At 36.7% G+C, this 19,062-nt stretch overlaps 1 protein-coding gene across 1 annotated transcript in view; it reads left to right on the forward strand.

Annotated features, from left to right (window-relative positions):
• Nucleotides 1-19,062, forward strand: part of LOC150110261 (GMP reductase 1-like) — a 120,757-nt gene that overhangs the window by 53,178 nt on the left and 48,517 nt on the right. The window contains exon 5 of the mRNA XM_090398717.1: nt 17,989-18,177. Coding sequence (XP_090254843.1) covers nt 17,989-18,177 — 189 coding nt within the window. The remainder of the gene's footprint in view (nt 1-17,988; nt 18,178-19,062) is intronic.

The raw sequence follows: 19,062 nt of genomic DNA on the forward strand, positions 1-19,062 counted from the left end.
CCAGCTGGGACGTTACCCAGTTAAACAAGGCCTGTGCTGTTTTCATCGAGGGAACCAGAGTAAACTAAGAATACTAGAACAAGCTCCAACTACACATCTAGAAGAAGAAGAAGAAATCAAAAGAACTGAAGATAGGAACCACCAATATAAGGAGTATTAATGGAAAGGAAATTGAACTGGTAGAAAATTGGAAAAGTATCATGTGGACATAATTGGAATTACTGAGACAATAAAGGCAAAAAACAGTTGAGATCTTGGTAACTGATTACAGGTTAATAAATATAGGATGTTATTTTCAGGCAATAATGATCGAGGAAAGGGAGAGGTAGCATTCAACACCAAACATGAAGATAAACTTCTTGATTGGAAGGCAGTTTTAACCCTCCATCTGTCCAGGACGTATATACAGGGTGTTCGGGATAAATTTGACATATTTATAATTAATTATATTTTTCCGTAAGTTACATGTATTAACACACACTTCTCTTCATTTAAAAGTTTGGACCCTTCTTCATTCATATACAAGATGTCAGAAAGGATGGATAGCTGGAACCCACCTGAATCATGGAAGAGAATAACTTGTATCATGATGATTCGTGCCCGCCATCAAAATAAGGATATTACGACTGCTGCCCAATGCTCCCTGAATACAGTAAAAACAATCAGGCATGAACTAGAGACTTGCAATGGTGACTACGAGGATGTAGCAAGAAGAAAGATCCCTAGCAGACGATCTGATTGCGTTCGTACAGCAGAATTCCTCGCAAATCTGCAGGAACAGGTGTTGAAGAACCCTGGCATTGGAATTCGGGCTTTGTTCGTGGAGTTGCTAACTGTAGTCAAGCCCTGGATAACAAGGGTAGCCAATGGTAGGCCGTATGTATGGCAGCAGGATTCGGCCCCTTGCCACACCTCTGGGAAAAGTCAAAAATGGTTGTCTGAAAATTTCTACGACTTCACCAGTCCAAATGTTTGGCCTCCAAACTCCCCAGACCTTAACCCCATGGATTATTTTGTATGGGGCGCAGTTGAAAAAGACACCAATCGCACTTCCAGTAATACAAAAGCCCAGTTAATGGATAAAATTAAAACAGTTTTTGCGGCCCTTCCCAGGGAGACTGTAGCATCAGCTTGTTCGAGGTTCCGAAGCAGAATTGAAGCTGTGATCGATGCTAATGGTGGTTATTTTGAGTAAATCTTGTTGATAGTATTGTAATTAACTCTGCCTGTAATGTTTTTTTGTCAATTCATTAAATTTAATAGATACAAAGAAGATTTTCTTTTTCCTTACGAAACTGTCAAATTTATCCCGAACACCCTGTATATACGTCCAGCTAAATCTGGATACGATTCAATACACCTGTTGAAAGAACATGGATAAGAAGTGCAATTTGATTATTCTCTCCTTTAGAATGTGCGATAATCCTTCAAGCTGTAGAGAACACACAACCAGATTATTTGGAGAAGCTTAGTATCAGTTCTCTATAACAAGGAACACAGTTCCTTGTTTTATGCTGGGCAACTTGACTGTTAGTTATATTAGAGAGACTAAAATATAGAAATTATTTTTATTTTCTCTTTTTATTGTACAGTTTTAAATTCCAGGAAAAATATATCGCTAAGTTTTTTTTCAAAATCCTTTTCTTTGCACTTTCACCTTGTTGGTTTCGTGTATGATTGGTCTTTACAAAATGAAATAAATGGTTATAATTTAAATTAATATGTATATATTTTCTGCTAGTTTATATATTTTACTCCAATTTTAAAATAAGTGATATGTTTGCGTATATATTCCCTGACACAAAATACGTATATTGGCATGCATCAAATGTGAAATTTCATATTTTCACAATAGAATTGAACTTTATTTCGACTTTGATAGTTTTACACTCCCCCCCCACTGCAACACTACCACACACCCAAAAACTGTTATGAAATATAAGTAGTTTTTATTTAATTCATTATTTTTCCATAGTAATTGTTCCATATAACGTTTAATTTTTTGACACAGAAACTAGGTTTTGATTATTATAAATTAGTAAATTATAAATCAGAAAATATACATATTATTTCCTCATTATTAATTATAAATCAGGAAGTTATGTGACATTGGATGATAGGGGAAATTAATATTTAAATGCATTGTCATCCTACAAATGCAATATCAGAATATTTTTGTTTCGAATGTCTGCTAATCAATCAAAAAGCTGGAAAAACAAAACAAGGATTTTCTTCCTGTAAAATATTCAGTTATTGCGCGAGGCAGGTTAGTGTGCTGCCTGCTAGACATGTTCTTTTGATCTGTTTCCCACTGGGGGGGGGGTCATTAATCTTAGTAAGCTATAATCTCCATTAGCTTACAGCTTATTACTGGGCAGAAAGGAATATTAGTGTGTATGTATATATATATACATACATATACATAACACAATTCTGAATAGTAGGGTAAATCATTCTCTGAGATGTTTTATTTCTTAATTTTTGAAACATTCTGTTCACCACAATCTCGCCTAATGCAACTTTTTTTCAAATATGTCTATATTATAAGATTGTTTTTGTTTCTAAATAAGAATATGGGTTGCTTAAGGGTCAAAGCTGTATAACTGAGAGGAGACCTCCACATAGCCTTTAAAGGAATGCAGAGAACCGACCAGGGCTTCTGACCTAATGTCTAATCCTCACCTTCTCGTGGTGCACCCTGTTGGGTATCTACTTGGATACTGAACGAACGAGGATGGGCTGGCAATTTGGGATTTAGCCGACCAAATTGTATTCTTATTGGTTAAACAAAAATAAAACAATATGATGGTACAACATGACATAATTTCATGCCGGCTGGGGCATTGCCCGGTTAAACAAGGCCCCCATTGTTTTCGCCAGGGAACCAGGGCGAAGAGCGAAAAGTCAGCTACTGGAACAAATCTAAAAACAAACCCCAACCCAACATCACCAGAGTTAAAGATCGTTACTATCAACGTAAGAAGCCGGAATGGCAAAGAAATGGAGCTAGCTGAGGAATTAGATAAGTAACAGATCGACATAATACGGGTGACTGAAACAAAAACTGGTGAGATCTTTCTGAGCAATAAATACAAAATGTTATATTCAAGCAATGACATTCGAGGAAAAGAAGGAGTAGCCAGAGTATTCAACACAAAATATGAGGCTAATCTTCTTGAATGGCAGTCAGTCTCAAGTAGAGTAATGTGGGCAAATATGAGAATGGGGAACTGGACAATGAGACTTATTTGTGCCTATGGTCCCACAGAAGGTTCTACTAAGGCAGAAGTGGAGGAATTTTTTGATGCTTTAGAAAAAGCAACTGACACAATGAAAAATGAAAAGTTGATCCTTGTTGGGGATCTAAATAGCAGAGTAGGAAATGATTGTGAGACATACAAAAATATTTTGGGAAAATTTGGAGAAAAGAGCAAAGCTAATAATAATGGCAAATGTCTGTTGGATTTCTGCTCAGGACATGGACTGGTTATTACTAACACCATGTTCCAACATAAAAATGTGCACAAATTCACATGGAGAGAAGATGCAAGGAATAAGAAATTATTGTTATTCCTTAATTAATTCCTTAAATTAATGTTATTGTTGATAGTGATGTTTTCTCCTTGGTGCAGGACACCAGAGTGTACAGAGGATTTGAAATTGGAAGTAATCACTATTTAGTCTTGAGCAGGATAAAATTGAATTTCATATTGAAAAGAATAACATGTAAGAAAGTGTTAAAGCGAATAAAAGTTGAGCAGCTCTCATATGTTAACTGTAGACTAAAATATACAAAGATTATTGAAGAAAAAATGAAAGAGTTTGAGAACAGGAACCAAACCTTGGAGATTCAGTGGCAAGCCTTCAAGAAAACACTGATTGATTCAGCCAGAGAGGCATGTGGTGAGGTTGTCTGCAAGGATAGAAAAATCAGAACTCCCTGGTGGACACAGGAAGTTAAAGAGGCAGTGAAGGAAAAGAAGAAAGCATATCAAAAGTTCCTGTCAAATAAGTCAGCTTGTGCTCTTAGAGAATATAGAAACAAATGCAAGAATGCTAAACACTGTGTAAAACTAGCTAAACAAAAGTCATGGGAGGACTTTGGCAAGAATATAGAAAATAAATATCAAGAAGGTGGCAAAATATTCTGGAGGTTGTTGAAGAAGCTTAGGAATGGAGGAAAGAGTGCTGTAAAAGGAGTTAGAAATGATAAAGGTGACATGAAAACTGGAATAACAGATATCCTTGAAGTATGGAGTAATTACTTTGAAAAACTGCTAAATGAAGCAAGCAGTGATGACAGCACAGTGGTAAAAAACACTGACCAGGCATGCAGGCAGGAATACATATCCATACTTGAAGTAGAAAAAGCCATCAAAGGCTTGAAATGTGGAAAGGCAGCAGGAGTAGATGATATTCGACCAGAAATGCTGAGGTATGGTGGTATAAGAGTCTTACAGTGGCTGCACTGCATAGTTCAGAAAGCCTGGACAGAGGGACAAATTCCCGATGATTAGAGTAGAGCTCTCATAGTACCCATATATAAAAAGGGAAATAAAACTCAATGTGAGAATTACAGAGGTATTTCCCTACTGAGTGTTCCTGGCAAAATCTATGTAAGTATACTTGAGAAACGGTTGAGAACCATATAACTGCAGTGTATTGAGAATTCAATACATTGCAGTTATATGGTGTCAATGGGGCATTATATCAAGCAATACTTAGTCTTTATTTGAGTTGTAAGTCAGCAGTTAGAATTGAAGGAAGTACAGGAAGATGGTTGAATGTTAAATCTGGTGTGAGACAAGGATGTACATTATCCCCTCTGTTATTCATTATCTATATGGATCACATTATGAAGGAAAGTGGTATTAAACATGGTATGTTTAATGCCATTGGAGATGTTAATACACTGAAATCATTGAAAATGTCAACTGTTTTGTGAATGGAGAACCTGTGGAACAAGTAAAACATTTCAGCTACTTAGGCACGATTTTTACTGAAGATGGTAAATTAAATATAGAAATAGATAACAGAATCAGCAAAGCTGGTATGGTGGGAAGTCAATTGAATAAATTCATATGGAATAAGAGAGAAATTAGTCGGAACACTTAATTAGCTGAATACAAGACAGTGTTGAAACATGTTTTAACTTATTTATCTGAGAGCTGGGTCAGAAGTAAGACACTTGACCAAAGACTAGAGACTGCAGATATGAGAGTCCTGAGAAAGATTAGAGGCATGAACAGATGGCATCAATGGCAATATCATATTAAAAATGAGGATATTAGGAAAGAACTTGACATTGTCTGCATCCAGGAATGTGTTAGCAGAGCTAATCTCAGGTGGTATGGTCACCTAAACAGAATGGGTGAGGAAAGATTAGCAGAACAAGTGTTCTCTGCCAGGTTGGCAGGAAAACGACCCAGAGGAAGACCAAGATATAGGTGGATTGATATGGTACAAAGTGCCTTAGACGATAGAAATATAAGATCTGATAATGTTGGAGTCTTGACAAGTAACAGACTGATTTGGAGGAAAATTGTAGATAGGAAGTTAGTAATGATGTAATTTTTTCATGTAGTACTGTACTATCATATCCTGTACACCTCTTGTGGGTACATGGCAGGAATTTGATGATGATGATGATTTGCTGAAACTTTGTCTATTAAATTTTCATAGTAGTGTGTGCCACAGATTAGAAATTTTCGAAGTAGCATGAATAATTTTTTTTTTTTTTTTTATTACAAAACAGCAAAGTTTGATAATAAAAATTTCTGCTACAATAAAGTTCGACAGATTGAACAATATTATAATTCCTTATTTCTTTTCTCCTTTGGGAGAAAAATGATAAAATGTCATTCGTATAATTATAGCAGATTTTCTATTGGCAAAAATGGTAAGAAATTATTTGCACTTTCATTTCAAAACACAAAGAAAGAACATTGTAAATTCACCCAATGAAAAAGAAAATACTACATATTTTTCTTCTGCTATTATCTGTTTTTTTCTTCTAGTAGAAAGAAGAAATTACTGCACATATTTCTTTTGTCAATACAAGAGTGCAAAAATCTGTAAATTGACTATATTAGCTGATAGAGAATTCATGCCAAAAAAAAATATTTGTGTAAGAGTTTTACCATCAGCAGATATAACGACATTTTCTTCTAGTTTAGATATGTGGCCTTATTGAAGTAGTTAAACTTTTGCTACTATTTTACACTAAACTTCATGAGCATGTTCCCGAAGTGATTTACGTTTATAACAATTGCTTGCAGATTGAATAGGTCTATAATCCTTCCCAACCCAAAAAATAAATGATTATGTAACACATGTGCCTTTTCTCTTAAAAAATTCAAATCCTTTTTTTTCAAGAAATTGTATCAAATAATTTAGAATTTTTCAATAATAAAAGTGAAACTGATCACTATAAAATAAAGAAATCATTTTTGGCATAAATACTGCATCAGCCTGTAAAAGAAATGTCAGTTTTTATGTGTTAGGATGTCTGAATAACTGAAAACGAAACAAGACATTCTTGCTTGAGGCAATTTAGTGGTGATGTTCTGGGAAACTTTCTCTCTTGTGTTTCTCAAAAGCAGTAAGAATAATCTAAGACTTTAGCTTTTCCTCCAGCTAACAGTTTTTTTTTTTTTTTTTTTTCCCAATGGTTCCTATGGTTTGGATTTTCAATTCCGTGTTGAGAGAGGCTAGATTTCTGCGGTTTAAGAAGACGAATGTGGTCTTGATGTTCCGAGATGTGTTTCTGAACAGACCTACCTGTCTGTCCAAAGTAAGATACTTTGCATGAGCATGGAATCTCATAAACACCAGGTAACATCAAGGGTGAGAATTTGTCCTTAGGAGAAGGTTAATAAGTTGTAAATTTGGTTGATAGGTTTGTAAGTAATGGCAAAATTGTATTTCTTCATAATTTTAGAAAGACATTCTGAGATGCCTTTAACGTAAGGTATGGGAATCCTATGCACTTCTTCCTGTCTGGTTTGATGTATGCAGAAGTGATTGATGATTTTTTGAGTTGTTCTAGCAAGAGGCCATAAATTTGCGATTTCACCAAAGTGTTTCCCATATTTAGACTTTATACATAATATAGAAAGAAACATCAAGCATCTCTCCAGTATTGAAGCCAATAAACTTCATTTTGAAGTAGCTAAAGTGATCTACAATGCCAAACCTTCTGAATTAAATATCCCACCTTCAGAATTGAAAGCTATTATTTCCTTAAAACATAACAAAAATTTAATCATTACTAGAGCTGATAAAGGAAATACCACTGTGGTTCTTGATACCAATTCATATGACCGAAAAATTAATTTACTTCTTCGAGATCGTAATACTTACTCCAAATTGGATTTTGATCCTACGAATCGTCAACTCAGAAAATTAAATAAGCTACTTAATGAAACTTCCTCCTTAGATGAAGAAACAATCAAAAAACTTAAGACATACCATGCAAGACCTCCTAGAATTTATGGCTTACCTAAGCTACACAAAACTAATGTTCCACTTAGACCTGTCGTAGACTGTATCGGCTGTCCAACGTACAAGTTATCAAGATTCTTATCTAACCTTCTCTGCCCTCACATAGGCCACTCAGTCTCTTCAATCAAAAATTCTAATGAGTTTCACACAAAAATTAAAGACATTCAACTATCAAAAACTGACTTGTTAATCAGCTTCGACATTGTCTCCCTCTTCACTAACATTTCCCATAAAGAAACAATAGAATTACTAACTCAAAAATTTCCGTCTGATATAGTTGAATTGTTCAAGTTTGTTATTGCATCAGGTTACTTCACCTGGAAAGGTCAAATTTACAAGCAAGAGGAAGGAACAGCAGTGGGATCTCCTTTATCACCAAACCTAGCAAATTTGTTTCTAGAACACCTTGAGGAAAAAATATTCACTTTTGAACCCAAACCAAAAATTTGGCTAAGATATTAGATTCGGTGTCGAGGCTAGCTGGTAAACGGTCGTGCTATCTGAGAGCTCCTGAGAGATTTGTGTTTTTTGTTGATTTATTGGTGTTTTGGATTCAATTTAATGGACTTAAGTGTTTAATTTTGGTATATTATTAGAGCTTTATTAACGTGGTTAGTGTACTAAAGTGTTTATAACATAATCTATGTCGGAAGTCGCCGCTAGATGAATTCGTAATGAGTAGTGTTCGTGCAAGCTCCAGATAAGTATCATTTTCAGTTATCGATACAAATTACTTAATATTGTGTAGTTTTGTTTTATTTGCCTTGCGTATTTTAGTGCGTCTATTTTTGGTGTGTTATAACGTTTAATTTGACAAAACACGTTACAGATAAATATGGCACCTGTGCGTAGGAAAATGGCAGCCAGTAATGAAGGTTCGCCATCGTTATCAAAGAACTGTAGCATAAAAGAAATGAGTCAGTGTACTAGCTGTGAAATGTACGCTTTGCGGAGTGCGGTCGGAGTGTGGTTAGATGATGATAAAGGATTGAATGTGTGTAAAAAATGTAGGGAGAATGCGGAATTGAAGTGTATTTCGTATCGTGAGTGTGATATTTTTGTCAACCTTCAAAATGAAGGAAATAGGGATATGACAAGAAACGGCAAAGTTGTACATGAAAATTGTGAGAATGTGAATGTAGAAAGTGTGAATGATAGTATAAATGGTTTCTCAGAGAACAAAAAAGATGAGATAGATGCATTGAGTGAGATCGCGTTGTTGAATAGTGCGATAGAAAGAGCAAAACAGCAGCTAGAGTGCATGAACAAAAGTAGACTGAATGAACCAACCAATAATAAAAGGTATGACAGGAAAAATAGACGTATGAATGTGAACATGAACAAAATGAAGGATAGAGTGCTGTATGGAGACTCGTTAGTACGAGGTGTGTTAGTAGAGGATTTGACAAAATCGTACCAACCTGGTGCGACCATAAAGGACGTAACTGCGTCTATTCGAGAGCAAAAGGAAAGGGTGAAAGAAATGATTGTTGTGGCAGGTACGAATGATTTGAAAGGAGATAAAATGGAAATGATAGAAGACCTGAATGAATTGTTTGAGGTAGCAAAAGAAAAGAGTGAGAGAGTTAGAATGATTAGTCTTTTGCCACGGTATGACAGTGAAATGTTTAAAAGGAGGGCTATAATTGCAAATGACTTTATGCGTGGGTTATGTATGACGAGTGGTGTGGAATTTGTGGATGTGTGGAGTGAGTTTGATGGGCGAAAGGATCTATATAAGATGGATGGCTTGCATTTGAATGGTTACGGTGTAAGAAGACTTGAGAAAGTGTTGCTGAATGTAGTGGATGTGCAAATTCAGGGAAACTAGATTTGTTAGGGGGGGGGGGTAGAGATACAGTCCTTATGGAGGCATTTGAATGTAAGAATGAATATAATATGCCAGAGCAAATAAGGACAACAAATCAGAGTGGGATAGTTAATATAAGGCATCAAGGTAGGGTTGGGGCTAATGGGGGTCTTAAATTCATGTACACTAATACTAGGAGTATTAGGAACAAGAAGGAAGAGTTTTTGGCCATGGTTGGCACTTCCAGACCACAGGTTATAGGTATTAGTGAAACATGGCTGACTGTAGATGATATAACTAGTGGGATTGAATGTGATGGGTATAGTGTGTTCAGGAATGACAGAGAGAATAAAATGGGGGGAGGAGTATTGTTGATGATAGCTGATGAGTTCTATTCTCCAGCCAAGGAGAATAGAAGTTGAATTGCAGGATAGAGAAAAGAGCACATTTGAGGCCATTTGGTGTGAGATTGTGGCTAGCAGAACTAAATATACAATTGGGTGCTGCTATAGACCAGGTGATGGAAAAGATGGTGGTGACAGTATGCACAAGCAAATAGAAGAAATGGGTGGAAGGAGGGTGATTATTATGGGAGATTTCAACTATGGTCGCATTGATTGGAGTGAGGAGAGGACACACGGGAGGAAGGAACTGGATTTTATGCGGTTATTAAGGGATAACTATCTGCGACAGCATGTAATGGAAAATACTAGGGGTCAGAGAGTGCTTGACCTAGTAATTACATCTGAGGATTTGGCTGTAACAAATATGACCACATTGCCACCAATCGGTGAGAGTGATCATAGGGTCTTAACTTGGGAGGTGGCTAAAGGTGTAGAATTTTCAATTAAGACAGGGTACATGTGGAATTATCGGGCGGGAAAGTATGACAAGCTTAGGAGTTTGATTGGTTCAGTGCCATGGCATGTACAACTGCAAGGACTAGAAGTTGATAGTGCATGGGAGGTAGTTAAGAAGTGCTTGCATGAAGCAATGGCTGACTGTATACCTAGAGTCCGAATAATAAATCAAGTAGGGGTTAAATGGATGAATAACACAATTAAGCTTGAGTTGCAAAAAAAGAAACAACTATGGAGGGAATTTAAGGAGAAGGGTGACCGGCAGGCACATGAACGGTATAAAGCGCAGGCCAGAAAGGTGACGAGTGTGGTAAGAAAAGCAAAAAAGGATTACGAAAGAACATTGGCCAAGCAGGCTAAAGAGAATCCTAAACAGTTTTTTTTAGATATGTAGCAAGTAAAAGGAAAAATGTACATGGCAGATTGATTTTAAAGAATGCCGATGGTAGGGAGGTAACTGAATCAGTTGAGATAGTTGAGTTACTGAGTGAGCACTTTGCAAAAGTATATCATCCAGGTGGTGACATTGCAGAAACGAATAAACCAGTAGATTATACGGGAATTGTGGTTAATGAAGTGGAGGTGAGTAGTCTATTGCATAACCTCAATGTCAATACATCTGTGGGATTGGATGGTATACCAGCTCGTGTTGTACGAGAAGCAGTTAAAGAATTGTCAGTACCCTTGACCATTTTGTTTAATTTGAGTCTCGGGTCTGGGTTAGTCCCGAGCGGGTGGAAAGAGGGGAAAATAGTTCCACTGCATAAAGGTGGTTCCAAGACTGCTGTTGTAAATTACCGACCGATTAGCATATCAGGAATCATTGTCAAGGTCTTAGAGAAAATAGTCAAAAGGAAAATACAAGATTGGATTGAAGAAAATGGGATACTGTATCGGGGACAGCATGGTTTTGTGAAGGGTAGGTCATGCCTCAGTAACTTGCTCACGTATTATAACACAGTGACGGCTGAACTGGATAAGGGTAATGGGTTTACGGTGATTCTACTGGACCTTGCCAAGGCCTTTGACAGGATTCCACATGGAATTCTAATCAGTAAATTGCAGCATATGGGAATGGACATAGGGTTGGTGAGATGGATAGGAGGGTGGTTGACGGAGAGATATCAGAGAGTGGTTTACTCGGGAGTAGAGTCCACAAGACGGCCTGTGACTAGTGGTGTGCCACAAGGATCTGTTCTTGGACCACTGCTGTTTAATTTGTTCATAAATGATATAGGAAATGATCTGAGAGGAACAGTTCATTTGTTTGCGGATGATGCGAAGTTGGGTAGGGCAATAGTGAATGCAGATGATGTCAAAATTTTGCAGGATGATTTGGATAGATTGGAGGTCTGGGCTAAGGAGAATGGATGTCAGTTTAATGTGGCAAAATGTAAGGTTATGCATTTTGGGGTGAAAAGATTGGCGGCAGTTTACTGCATTGGTGGAACCCTGCTCCAGGAAATTGATGAGGCACGAGATTTAGGAGTGTTAGTGGATAAGGAATTGAAATTTAGGGGACACATTGCAAAAGTGACCAAAACAGCTCATCAAATCACTTGGTTGCTGAAGAATACGTTGACAAGCAGAGACAAGCAGGTTATTATTCCTCTCTATCGAGCCTTGATAAGACCCCATCTAGACTACTGTGCTCAGATTTGGTCACCTAGGTTTCTTCTTGATGGGGAGGATGTGGAGAGGATCCAGAGGCGAGTGACCAAGATGATAGCAGGTCTGTGGAATGAACCGTATGAGAACAGGTTGAGGATTTGTGGGTTGCAAAAATTGGTTGATAGGCGGAGGAGGGGAGATATGATTGAGACATTCAAATTACTGAAGGGTTTCTATAAAATTAATTCAGAAGATATTTTTGAGAACAGGGCTGGTTGTGGGAGGACTAGGGGACATCCATGGAAACTGGGCAAAAGTGTGGTTAGTAAAGGTGTTAGAGCTGGGTTCTTTACTTTTAGAGTAGTGAATGAGTGGAATGCGCTCCCTGAGTCTGTAGTGGATGCTGTGACAGTGAATGAGTTTAAGGCGAGGTATGATGGATACTGTATGAATGTCAGATAGTTGTGATGAATATGATTTGGGGCCTCCCTCGATGAGTCTAATGACTCCCTGGAGTTGCCCGTAATAATAGTAATAGTACTATGTCGATGACGTATTTGCAGTATGGAATCATCCCAAACCTGAATTACAACTGTTTCTAGATAAAATTAACTTTCTTCATCATCGCATCAACTTTACGGTAGAAAAAGAATCTCCACAGAGTATCTCTTTTTTTGGATTTACACATCAAAAGAAAAGAAGACGGTTCCATTGCCACTTCCGTCTTTCGCAAGCCTACATTCTCAGGTCGCTACATTCACAATTCTTCTGCTCATCATCCATCTCAGAAATCTGGCATTATTAAATCACTAGTTTCCAGAGCACACAAATTCTGCTCCTCTGAAGAATCTTTAAACCAGGAATTAAAAGTTATCAAAAATACAGCCATCCTAAATGGATATAATCCCAAAACAACTCAGAAAATCATCAGTCACTTCTGCATACATCAAACCAGACAGGAAGAAGTGCATAGGATTCCCATACCTTACGTTAAAGGCATCTCAGAACGTCTTTCTGAAATTATGAAGAAATACAATTTTGCCACTACTTACAAACCTATCAACCAAATTTACAACTTATTACCTTCTCCTAAGGACAAATTCTCATCCTTGATGTTACCTGGTGTTTATGAGATTCCATGCTCATGCAAAGTATCTTACTTTGGACAGACAGGTAGGTCTGTTCAGAAACGCATCTCGGAACATCAAGACCACATTTGTCTTCTTAAACCGCAGAAATCTGGCCTCTCTCAACACGGAATTGAAAATCCAAACCATAGGATCCATTGGGAAAAGGCTAAACTTTTACATAGATCTATATTTAAACATGAACGTTTATACAAAGAAAGTTCTGAAGCCTTACTACACAGACCAAACCTAAACCGCAACGACGTTCTTACTATTCCTAAAGTATGGGAAATTATCATACAAAACTGTGTTAAATAATTAATTTTTTTTTTTTTTTTTTTTTTTGTACTACTTTAGCACGTTATGCACGTTTTCATGAGATTCTATTGTAATCATGCGCCCTAACTGTATGTTATTCCTAATTTTTGTTTAAATACTGTACGGATGATGTCCTAAGATACTTAGGATGAAATATTTACAATTAAATAATTTTCACTGTGGTTTATACGTGTGTTTCTTCTAATTATTAACAGTTTTATTGTCGAGCATTTCTAAGAAATATTTCAGAAATAGCAACCAGCAGCAGTAAAAGTAGTAATATTTAGAATTTAAAAAAAGAAAAAAAGAAAGAAACAAAAATAATACAACTGAACTTTCTTTTGTGTAGTATGCATAAACATATTGAAAATATAGCATAGTATTTCTAAATCTTAGAATAATTTCAGCAGATCGCTGAACAGCTGATTTCAGATGCAAAGAAAGAGTACAGAATTAAAAACTTCGATGGTACAACAGTATAATTGCCTTTATTTCTTTTGTCAAAACGGTAAACTGAAAAAAAAAAGAGATTTTGAATATTGTCAAAGCTTTCAAACCAGTAAAAAATCTTAAAAATGAGCATAAATTTTGAATCATTCCATACAGGATTTCCTTCCTATTATATTTTCAACATATCTACAGTGGTTAAGCACCTGGATATTATAGTAATGTGCATCCTACAAAAAAAAAAAAAAAAAAAAAAAAAATCTGTTGCAATTTTAAGCAAAAGAAGAAGGCAAAGAGTCTTTGATAAAATACCATTAGATATAAATTTTTGATACTAAAAAATACACAATCGGAAACTGAGTAATGCAGTTTATAATCATTTGTTGTTCATAAAAAAAAAAAAATTGCTAAAAGGTGTCACAACTTATTATTCAAATACTCTGGATTAGAGAAAGTTGTTGGAAGTTTTTACACTTTCAGGCACAAACTTGTTTGCTTTCACTGGGATACAAGCAGGTTATTGTTCCTCTCTATCGAGCCTTGATAAGACCCCATCTGGACTACTGTGCTCAGATTTGGTCACCTAGGTTTCTTCTTGATGGGGAGGATGTGGAGAGGATCCAGAGGCGAGTGACCAAGATGATAGCAGGTCTGTGGAATGAACCGTATGAGAACAGGTTGAGGATTTGTGGGTTGCAAAAATTGGTTGATAGGCAGAGGAGGGGAGATATGATTGAGACATTCAAATTACTGAAGGGTTTCTATAAAATTAATTCAGAAGATATTTTTGAGAACGGGGCTGGTTGTGGGAGGACTAGGGGACATCCATGGAAACTGGGCAAAAGTGTGGTTAGTAAAGGTGTTAGAGCTGGGTTCTTTACTTTTAGAGTAGTGAATGAGTGGAATGCGCTCCCTGAGTCTGTAGTGGATGCTGTGACAGTGAATGAGTTTAAGGCGAGGTATGATAGATACTGTATGAATGTCAGATAGTTGTGATGAATATGATTTGGGGCCTCCCTCGATGAGTCTAATGACTCCCTGGAGTTGCCCGTAATAATAGTAATAGTAATATAATTCCTTGGTATCTTTAATTTACAGTATAACCAAGTGGAAAAACTGGCCTTCACTCATCCACCTGCAGTTGTCGACGCCTCTGAGCATGAGTGAAGTACCGAGGTATCTATTCTAGGAAGTGTGCGGTCACAAGCAAGATCAATACGATGTGCTGCAGCCCAGCACACCTGTAGTGTGCACTGTCAAATTTTTGCAATGCAATACAGCCTGCTGCGCCGATAGTGTGTGCTTAGCTTTACATTGACGAGACCGACAATACTTGAATCTAACCAAGGTGTTCTATTAAAATTTCAGGATTTGTGAAGTGTTCCGTCATAGGAAAAGTTTGAGAAACCCTGTCCTATATCATTTATGTGCAAATTAAGTGGTCCAAGCACAGAGCCTTATGTCACACCACTAGTTACTTGGTTTCTCCTCCATATGCTACTTTTTTTGTATCTGTCCATCAGCCATACTCATATCCATAGTACCAATTTCACATCCATCCCTGTTTGTTCTAATTTGTATAACAGAGTTCTATGTAATATTCAAAAGCCTTTGCAGAGCACAGTTTGATTATCAAATGGTTTTGCAAAATGCAGCAATATTATCGTGTATTCATTTCCTTTATCCAACTCAGCTGTCACTCTATTATGAAAAGTTAGTAAATTACAAAAGGGAAGAGTATTATATTCTTATTCACCCATTTCTGAATTCTCTCTTTGACCATCTTTTCTAGTCCTTGATACTGTCTGGTCTATAATTTGCTGCTACAGTCTTAGAGCCTCCTTTATAAATTATTTTCCTCTCCTTCCACTCTCTTGGGACTTTGCCAGAGCTGAAAATAAAATTAAATAGCCTAATCAGAGGTGCTGCCAGTTCTCTTGCACTTTCTCATAAAAGGTGAGCTGATATGCCATCTACTCCCATGGTCATATTTGTATTGAGATTTTGTAAATATCCTGAGTACCTCTCATTCATCAACCTCTCTTTTTACATCAATCACAGCAGTATACTCACATGGATGCTATGTCCTTGTAAAATGGTCACTCAGTAATTTAACTATTTCACCTGCTTCTGTCATCTCGCTACCATCAGAACTGGTTAGTTATCCTTCCTTAGTCATTCTTCCTCTTACTTGCCATATAATGAAAGAATTTGTTGGCATTTCCTTTGGCCTGCTTGAGTAATTTCTTGTTATAATGTGATTTGGCTTTTCTTACCATGCTGGTACCAGAATTTTTTTTTTTTTGCAGCTCATGCTTAATGATACTACTCATTCATCTAACTCCTATCCAATTTACCATCCTAATCTTGCATATACAGTGTGATATTGCTTTTTCCAGATATCCTTTGACTATCGCCCATGCATTGTGAACATCCTTTGCTTGTGGATTTTTATGCCATGGTGCTGCTGTGACCTCCCAAGTGAAGACCACATGAACACTTCCTGATTGAAGATAATATAGTCACCTTGGTTATGGAAAGATCCGATTCTCTGACCACATCCAACACACTCGTACCCTGAGGCCCCCCCATCTCACATGCTGCTTCAAGTAACTATCTTACTTCCAGTCTTCATGTTGAATTCCCCATAATAATTGCTCTACCTGCACTCATTGTACTAATTTGCTGATGCATTAATTATGTAATTGATCACCTCTAAACTCTGCATAATTCCAGAAAAGGTTTTTAAAATTACTACCTGTTCTTTTGTGCATAAGATTGTTATTTCAATAATAATAATAAAAAAAATCTCCTTGTTTATATTATACTACATGTGTGTGTGTGTATGAGTGAGTGAGTGATAGGCCTGTGTAGCTCACTGGAAGTGGTATTTGCATCCTCTGTACTAGACCATCTGAAGATAGACTTAAGTTCAAGTCTAGTTGTTGACTGGAGGAACTTTTTTCTAAGCCTTTCTTCAACTGGTTCCTGAGTTAGTAAATCTTTGGTACACACAAGCAGGTTTTTCATCCTGTAAACTCAAGAAAACTGACTGTAGAGCCACATTTTCAGATAATAACATATCCTGTTAGGGTAAGGTACCAAAAGCAGGCAGAGTGTGTCTTGTTTGCTACTCTTTTCAGTTGCTGCTTATAATTAGTGATAGTCTTAGGCCAGCTATCTCTGATTGGCAGAGAGTGAACTGTCCATTCATTCCCCAAAAGCTCAATAGGGTTAAAAGGCCTCACCTACTGCCTATGAGGGAATAAAAGAAGTTAGCTGATTAGTTGAGCTGATATTTATATATATATACAGGGTGTTCGGGATAAATTTGACATATTTATAATTAATTATATTTTTCCATAAGTTACATGTATTAACACACACTTCTCTTCATTTAAAAGTTTGGACCCTTCTTCATTCATATACAAGATGTCAGAAAGGATGGATAGCTGGAACCCACCTGAATCATGGAAGAGAATAACTTGTATCATGATGATTCGTGCCCGCCATCAAAATAAGGATATTACGACTGCTGCCCAATGCTCCCTGAATACAGTAAAAACAATCAGGCATGAACTAGAGACTTGCAATGGTGACTACGAGGATGTAGCAAGAAGAAAGATCCCTAGCAGACGATCTGATTGCGTTCGTACAGCAGAATTCCTCGCAAATCTGCAGGAACAGGTGTTGAAGAACCCTGGCATTGGAATTCGGGCTTTGTTCGTGGAGTTGCTAACTGTAGTCAAGCCCTGGATAACAAGGGTAGCCAATGGTAGGCCGTATGTATGGCAGCAGGATTCGGCCCCTTGCCACACCTCTGGGAAAAGTCAAAAATGGTTGTCTGAAAATTTCTACGACTTCACCAGTCCAAATGTTTGGCCTCCAAACTCCCCAGACCTTAACCCCATGGATTATTTTGTATGGGGCGCAGTTGAAAAAGACACCAATCGCACTTCCAGTAATACAAAAGCCCAGTTAATGGATAAAATTAAAACAGTTTTTGCGGCCCTTCCCAGGGAGACTGTAGCATCAGCTTGTTCGAGGTTCCGAAGCAGAATTGAAGCTGTGATCGATGCTAATGGTGGTTATTTTGAGTAAATCTTGTTGATAGTATTGTAATTAACTCTGCCTGTAATGTTTTTTTGTCAATTCATTAAATTTAATAGATACAAAGAAGATTTTCTTTTTCCTTACGAAACTGTCAAATTTATCCCGAACACCCTGTATATATATATATATATATATATATATATATATATATATATATATATATATTTTTTTTTTTTTTTTTTTTTTTTTTTTTTTCTAGGCAGGTAATGTGGTTACTGGAGAAATGGTTGAAGAACTTATTCTGGCTGGTGCTGATGTCATCAAAGTAGGAATTGGGCCTGGATCTGTGTGTACCACAAGAATTAAAACAGGAGTAGGCTATCCCCAACTTAGTGCTGTAATTGAGTGTGCTGATGCTGCTCATGGATTAGGTGGACATATTATATCTGTAAGCTATTTTTATCTCATTCTTGTTACATAATGTTTCCTTATTAAATTGTTTGTAACATACTAAGTTTACTTCATCAGCTGCCATGATATTGCATGAAGATAAGCTAATTATTTAACAAAAGAAACATTTTAGTGTTTTTCAGGGAAGAGTTCTATTATGATAAGGCAAAATTATGGAATTCTGAGTATTGTAATCACCTCACTTCATGAATCTCATCATATGGTGTGATACCACCACCACCCTTCTTATTTGAGGCCTTAATTGGCATAAAAAAGTACCGTGTCTGGTCTCTAGAAGTGTGTCTAAACCTTAGTTAGACACACTGAATTGTCTAACCCTTTGTCCACCCATGGTAGTAATTGTGCCATAGGTTAATGATCCTCATGGTGGGACGAACATTCAAAAAGCAGATATTAACTGACTATTTTGTGAAAGTGTTTCATTTGTGCGAACATGTTGTTAATAATATCAGAAAAAAATGGAGTGCAACTATAGCAAGATTGAAATATAGTACTGAAACAAATGTAATATTTATGTGCACTGAAAACACATAGTACATGCAAAGCAGATAATATTTTTCGAATGACTGTAAGGAAATAAAAAATTTCTACAGTGACTTCAAGTGGGACCAAATCAACCACCAACTGTAGTCTAGTCTGTATTTCAGGTATGGTAATTATGAAACTTACTGAGTCAAGGGAGTGAATTCCAGAACTCAGTTAATCAGAAAGAAGATATAATAGGGATTTGTTAAAGAATAGTTTTTGGTTTGCCAAACTCTTAAAAAGCAATATACTACACTACTCTTTGATATCTGTCACACATTCTCTTATCCATGTCACTAGCTTCATATCATTTCCCATATACAGGAGTTTATGTAAT

Source organism: Typopeltis vanoorti, chromosome 1, assembly GCF_054136105.1.
Source record: "Typopeltis vanoorti isolate ZY-2024b chromosome 1, IOZ_Tvanoo_1.0, whole genome shotgun sequence".
Classification (NCBI taxonomy): domain Eukaryota; kingdom Metazoa; phylum Arthropoda; class Arachnida; order Uropygi; family Thelyphonidae; genus Typopeltis; species Typopeltis vanoorti.